This window comes from Rhineura floridana, chromosome 2 (genome assembly GCF_030035675.1).
Source record: "Rhineura floridana isolate rRhiFlo1 chromosome 2, rRhiFlo1.hap2, whole genome shotgun sequence".
Classification (NCBI taxonomy): Eukaryota; Metazoa; Chordata; class Lepidosauria; order Squamata; family Rhineuridae; genus Rhineura; species Rhineura floridana.
The window spans coordinates 170,178,456-170,185,804 of record NC_084481.1 but is presented as its reverse complement, the minus strand read 5'-3'; the positions used below and the strand labels follow the sequence as shown (position 1 = coordinate 170,185,804).

At 49.4% G+C, this 7,349-nt stretch overlaps 1 protein-coding gene across 1 annotated transcript; it reads left to right on the top strand.

Annotated features, from left to right (window-relative positions):
* The first annotated feature begins 314 nt into the window (after positions 1–314).
* Positions 315–5,489, top strand: LOC133377404 (cytochrome P450 1B1-like). The gene has a single exon (XM_061611426.1). The coding sequence runs from the start codon at positions 481–483 to the stop codon at positions 2,077–2,079; it is 1,599 nt and encodes a 532-aa protein (XP_061467410.1). The 5' UTR covers positions 315–480; the 3' UTR covers positions 2,080–5,489.
* Positions 5,490–7,349: the final 1,860 nt, after the last annotated feature.

Here is a 7,349-nt window from a genome sequence, read left to right as displayed (position 1 = left end):
GCAGCATTTCCAAGGCAGCCAAAGGTGTCTGGCAGAGTCCAGCAGCTCTCACACTCTGCCGTCCCTTCCTCCCCCCCCCCTCCTGCTGTGAGGATCAGGCTGTCTTTGGCAGACGGAAGACTTTGGAAAGTTGCACACATTCCTGCTGTGAGGGATCAATGTGCTGTTTCAATTCTCTCTAGGAGGAAAGCACGGAATGGCTGTGCACGGGGGACTCTGGGACCACCACGAGGGGAGGAGGGAAGTTCAGCCCCCTTCCCAGACGGCTATAAAGCCGGGACGGGCATCCTCCGACCTCCTCAGAGCGGAGCCAGGAGGCATCGTGGAGGGGGGGGGGTTCCACACACGGGACAAAAGGAGGGAAGAGAAGTCTCTGGCGAGAAAGTCCCTAACACACGATCTCGGGGCCGAGACAGGAACAGTCGGCCGAAGGTCTCCTCCAAAGAAATAGCATAGGAGACCCGCCGGCGTGAGCCACCCATGGGGGAAAGCGGGAGCCACGACGGGGAGCCGGTCGTGCTCTTCAAGAGCGCCGTCCAGCCGGCACTGCTCGTTTCTTGCGTCCTCCTGCTGTACCTGTGGGCCAGACGGAGCCCGAGGGCGCCGGGCAAGAGCCTCCCGGGCCCCGTCGGGTGGCCGCTGCTGGGTAACGCGCTGCAACTAGGCCGCCTGCCGCATCTCTCCTTCTGCCAGCTAGCGCGGCGCTATGGCGACGTCTTCGAGCTGCGCCTGGGCAGGCGCGCCATCGTGGTGCTCAATGGGGAGGCGGCCATCCGGCAGGCCCTGGTGCAGCAGGGGGTTCCCTTCGCGGGCAGGCCTGACTTCCCCTCCTTCCACCTAGTGTCCGGGGGAAAGAGCATGGCCTTCGGGCGCTACACCGAGCGGTGGCGGGCGCAGCGGCGGGTGGCGCACGCCACGCTGCGCGCCTTCTCGACGGCCAACACGCCGAGCAAGCGGCTCTTCGAGCAGCACGTGGCGGCCGAGGCGCAGGAGCTCATCCACGGGCTGGTGAAGCTGAGCGCGGGCGGCGCCTACACCGACCCCGCGCCGCTCTTCACCGTGGCTAACGCCAACGTCGTATGCGCTCTCTGCTTCGGGCAGCGCTTCAAGCACACCGACAGCGAGTTCCGCGCGCTCCTGGCCAGGAACGACCGTTTTGGTCAGACGGTGGCGGCGGGCAGCTTGGTAGACGTCCTGCCCTGGTTGCAGACCTTCCCCAACCCTGTGCGCAGCGTCTTCCGCGACTTCCAGACGCTCAACCGGGAGCTGTACGACTTCGTGCGCGCCAAGGTGGCGCAGCACCGGCTTACCTTCCAGCCCGGGGCCCCTCCGCGCCACATCAGTGACGCCATGCTTGAATGCATGGAGCACGGCCCCGGGGCGCTGCAGGGTCTCGTCGGCGACTATGTCGAGGCCACGCTGTCAGACCTTTTCGGCGCTGGCCAGGATACCACCTCGACAGCCCTGGCATGGGTGCTGCTCCTCCTCCTCAAACACCCGATGCTTCGACGGCAGCTGCAGGTAGACCTGGACCGGGTGGTGGGTCGCGGCCGACTTCCGACGGGCGACGATCGCGTCTCCTTGCCTCGCCTGGAAGCTTTCCTCTTCGAGACATTCCGCTACACCAGCTTCGTGCCTTTAACCATCCCCCACGCCACCACAGCCGACGTGCTCCTAGATGGCTTCCACATCCGCGAGGGCAGGGTGGTCTTCATCAACCAGTGGTCAGTCAACCACGATCCGATCCGCTGGAAAGACCCGCATCTCTTCGACCCGGCCCGCTTCCTAGACTCCCGGAAGGAGAATCTCGACCGGGACCTCACCTCTCGGGTCATGATCTTCTCCTTGGGCAAGAGGCGCTGCATTGGGGAGCAGCTGGCCAAGCTGCAGCTCTTCCTGTTCACGGCCATCCTGCTGCACCAGACCGACCTGGAGGCCAACCCTGCCGAGGAGCTCACCATGGATTGCGTGCACGGGCTGGTCCTCAAGCCCCTGCCATATACTGTTTCTGTGGCCAGGCGAGGCACCCTCGAGAGCCCAGAAGGAGCCAGCCCAGGAGGAAGGGCAGGCGCCTCTTAGGTGGGGGACAGTGCTCCTTGCCCAGATACTCTTTTAGCTGTAGGTAAGGGCCCTGCTGGGTCCCAGAGGCCACAGCTGCCCTCTCTCCAAGGGAAATTTATGTCTTTTCCCACCCCCTACTTTTTGACAAGGCTCCTGGCTTCATACTGTGCCTTTCACACAAGGATGAGAAACCTGTAGCTCTCCAGGCTTACTCCAACACCCTGCCAGGATGGCCAGTGGTCCAAGACGATGGGAGGTAGCCCCGCACCATCTGGAGAGCCACTGGTTCCCATTCCTGTGAACAGGAGCCTGACCAGCAGACATTTTAGAAGGTGATGATGCATTGCTCCGTGCTCTGGAAAAGATAAGCCTGCAGGTTTCTCTGCACATCACCCAGCTGCTAAGCCATTTTTTTCTAATCAGCCCAACCAGAACAGCTCATTGGGGTGTCCCATTCTTATCCTAAGTAGTTCGATCCAACTTTCCTTAAATTAGAGATACAGTGAGACTATTGTGATTAAATTAAAAACATATAAATTGTTTGGTGGAGGTCTGGGAAATTCTGTGAGACTGAAGTTTTGAAATAAATGCCTCTTTGAAACAGGCATGCCTTTTTAAACGACACACACTTTTGCAGCCAGAAAAAGTCTCTTGGACTATTTTTCTTCCAGATTATTTTTGTGAAGAAGTTTGACACTTAACAGGATTGCTAAGACAAAAGGGGGTTTAGGACCATGTTAAGTGTAAATTACTTTCATGGGAAACATTTCTTTGGAAGAAATCATGTGTAACCTGTGCATAGAGTATCACAGTGACAATAGGGAACTTAACTGTAGGTATATCAGGTGAGAAACTACAGCTAGTGTGGCTGCTGCGCACATACATATTATGGATAGGTGTAGAAAGGACATGTGCACAGTTGTCACCTGGGTCAATCTGCACACAGTTTTGAATGTTTTCCATGATGGACACTTGTTATATTTGAAGCAGACCAAAAAGAGAAAGGGACCATCTTTACCCGTGGGAGCCAATTCAACTGTGTAGAAAGTGTTATGACTTTGCCAAGAGTTAACCTTATGGCCCCATCCTATAGCTTTCTCAGAGGGCAAGTCATGCTCTGTCTCCATGGTCAGAAGCAGCATGCTTTTGAATACCAGTTGCTAGAAACCACAGGAGGGGAGAGCGCTGTTTGCAGGTTTCCTGTGGGTACCTGGTTGACCACTGTGAGAACAGGCCACTGGATTTAATGGGCCATTGGCCTGATCCAGCAGGCTCTTCTTATGTTCTTGTATAAAGTATACTTTATTCAAAAATACAGGAGGAATTCCTTTGGTTAGTAATGCTAAGTATGGGCCAAACTGCACACAAAGATACCTCCCCACCCCAACAGCCACATTGTCTAAGGTAGCGACAGGGAATCTGTGGCTCTCCAAATGTTGATCAACTTCAGTCCCCATAATCCCCAGTTATTGGCCATGCTGGTTGGGGCTGATGGGAGCTGTACTCTTAACATTTTGAAGGTCGTAAGTGCCCCATTCCTGCTCTCAGGAAAAGCTGCTTTAGGGGAGACTGGGAGAAGTAGCATAACCCTTTCCTTTTCCACTGCTGAAATTACCCCCCTCACTGGGTTCTAGACCCATGCTTGTGACAAATATGATTGGAACCTTGCTTGCTGTGGGAGGGAGCTACACTGGAAAAATGGCTGGCAAGGAAAGGATTAAGCAACTCTGCTGCTGCTCTGCTCCAAATCACCCTCTCGTGAAACTGCTTTTTCTTATAAGCACTTGACTGCAAAGGTTTGCCACATGTTTTTGTGTACATGCAGACCTATTGTTCCTGCTCAGCTCCTCTACAAGACTCTTCAGTGTTCTTTAGTAAAGCACTCGGGTAGCAGCAGTGTTCTGTAATCATCTTCCTTGCAGCATGGAAATAACTGGGCTTAGTGGCCTTGTCGCTTCCAGTTAGAGCAGAAAAATTAATGAACATCTACTTGTATAGTGCACACTCAGCAAGCTTGCCACTCCTAGCCAAGGAATAGGAAATATTTCATCTGTAGTCCTTGGCATTGGCTTGTGGGAAAAATTATATTTTTCTGTTATCAATCAGTGGTTCCTACCTTGACATTCAACTTAGTAGTACCAGCTGTTTTTAATAAACTTCACCAGATTGATTAGAACTTGCATCCAGATCATTACATTTTAACATGAGATAAATTGAGACACTCAAAATTTCCTCATTCACTGATTCTGTTCTTTACTGCATAGGCAGAGAACCTTTTTTCTTCCCTGTGAAGTGCTTCATTCCAGCAGGAGTAATCCACTGGGGATTGCATACTGGAGGTGTGTGAGACCAAAACGTAGACAGGATAGCCCCTTTTCTTTTGTACCCATTTTCCTCCTATTCCCCCCCCCTTGCCATCCACATGAAATTAGGCCAGGGATGCAGGCTCCCAACCTCATCTTACAAGTTTTCCACCCCAGAAACATCCGATGTCTGGCTAAAGTGGACAAAAATATTTTCAATACTCAGAGCCAGTTCCTCTACTGCTTGCTATCAGGAGTTTGAGAAGCAGACTGGAAGCTGATTTGAGCCTGACTGGCTTTCTACATATAGAGATGCATGTTCATAAACAATAGCATATTTCACATATGGATGGTGGAGGAAGATTGAGCATCAGCCCAACTCACTTTCCCGCTTTACTGCATACAAGATCAGCACTGGACAGAGTATCATGTGAACCAGCCATGCCCTTGGGGAGGAGGAGGGGGAGAAATAGAACTCTTAATAGTACCGTTAAGGTAACTCCTGCCCATGTCCCCACAGCAGGCCCTCTGCAGGGGCCCCCTCCACCTGTCCCCCATGCTTGTCAGCAACCAAGGCAGCAAACCTTGGCTGTTTCTTGACCACCTCATCAACCTATTCAGGTGCCAAAGATGATGTGTGAAAACCAGTATTCACCAGAACACAGATTTCAGAGACAGATGTCTGAACCTTGCCACCTGTATGTACACTGCATTGTGTAATTGTCTGTTAACTAGGGCTGGAGACGCTGTGGCCATCCAGGAATTATTCTCATCAGCTCCAGCAAGCATGGCCAATGGTCAGAGATAACAGGAGCTGGAGTCAACCACATCCAGAGGACCATAGATTCCTAATTCCTACTTTAAACACAAGTAAAATCTGCACTTGTCTATTGCTGAAAAGTAAAAAGTTAATTTGGGCAACAGTTTTTCCCCATGAGTCTTTATAGTTATCTAATAAGCTATGTAATCAGCCTAAATAATATAGCATACATATATTTGAACCCACCATTAGGCATTTCTTTCACCTAAGTTTGGGTGGAGTGCATGGAGTGAAGATACCTTTTCCATAAATTGCACTTTTTTCTTTTGCATTAAGCATTTCTTGATTTTTTAAAAAAATGTGACTGTATTACTTCTGAATAAAGATTTTGTCACAATTGTTTGTATTCTTGTAGCAGGAGAGGAATGAAATACAGGCATACCTGGGCCTAGACACTAAATAGAAGTTTCAGATGAGCGCAAACAGCAAGCACTTTAGAGAATTCACACTGCTATTCACTTACTGGTAGGAAAGTCACCTTCCACCAGCATTTCTCTGGCTCCAAGTCAGTAAGGTTACCAACAGTGATAGTTAGAAACAATGAATACTCTCCCTTGTAGGATTTAAGAATCAAGGTGATGTTAGCACCAAAGGAAATTGACTGGGTGGTGCTGCTCCCTTGACATTTTGCTTGTACACCACAAAGAAAGAGGGGGGAAATCCCAAAATGCTGAGAGGAAATTTATTTCTTGGGAAAGCCCAACGCATTTTGGGCTGTAGTATATTGGGCCTTCATCAGGGATTATAAAGAAGACTACATTAATACATAAAAATGGACAAGTATAAATCATAACAGAAGATGCAGGATGAAGATGTATTAATGTCGTGTATTATCCTTACAGCCCCTGACAATATACTAGAGGGCAAAATGCATTGGGCTTTCCCAAGAAATAAATTTCCTCTCAGCATTTTGGGATTTTTTCCCTTCTTTTTGGTTCTTTGGATGCTGACCATCTTTTGTTACAGTTTTGCTTGTACAACCATGAATTACAGGAGTAAAAACTAATGGCATACCACCAGCTTTGTTTACAGCTGTCAGAAATGTTTGCAGGCTCGAGGTTCCTGTCCTAGGTGACTGAGTAGAAAAAAAGAATTAGAAGTGGGGGTAGAGAAAGTAACACAGAGCACCTTAGAGGGCTTGAAGGAAAAAGCTAGTTTCTATTAGTGAGAATCCACAGTGGTTGAAATGTTACAGAGCTTGTAATGAGAACATCACTATATGCTTCTGTTGTTCCCTGGGGCCACTCTAGCAACAATCCTCTAAGCAAGAACATATGATCACATTTGGAAGTGTTCAATTCCAGTCAGTAGGGGAGACATCAGTCCTTCTCATGGGTATAAGATGTCCCTATATATGCAATGGTTATGAGCCAACTCGTCATAGCTACCACTGGGGAGAACATCTGTGTCCTTTTCACAGCTAAGAAATGTGCAGATTTTCTTTTAACACATTAGTCAGCAAAAGCACTCTTTTAAATAATAGGTTACAGTGACCAAGAAACACTGGAATCGCAGCTCATAATCTGGCAGACAATCGCAGCCCATAAACGGAATGTCTATAAACATTTCCTTTTAAAAGCTCACACAGCATAGGATTTGCTGAAGACAGGGCCCTAAATACATTTTAAAGAAATGTATTCTTCAAAAATATAAATTCACATCCTGCCTGGCACCTGTTTGAAATCTATTATTTCCCCCCCCAAAAAAAATCTAGTGAAACTAGATTAGTAAACATCAGTCTTGAGGGAGCAGAAGGTATCAGGTGGTGGGAGGGGCAGATCTACGAGCCTTGCAGAAGTGGGGATGGAAGCAGATGCATTATTTACATTCTGTTAAAACCATCCTGCAGTTAGCTCATCTGAGCAAAGCTGAAGCCACCATACCCATCAGAGCAGACTACCAAACACACATGCTTGTCCCAGACTAGAGTGACAGATGGAGGAGGAAGCCTGTATTTTTTGTCAATCCATTCTCTATCAGAACAGCATTTTGATAGTTTACAGCAGGGGAGGGGAACCTGGTCCCTGTGCCTTATTAGTCTTGCCAGGCCTCCTCATATGCCCAAGCCATTCTCGCCTGCCCTACACCTGCCATCATATGACATCAGGTATAGAGCAGGTAAACTCACAGCTGGGCCAAAAAACAGTTTGCAGGCATCACTGATC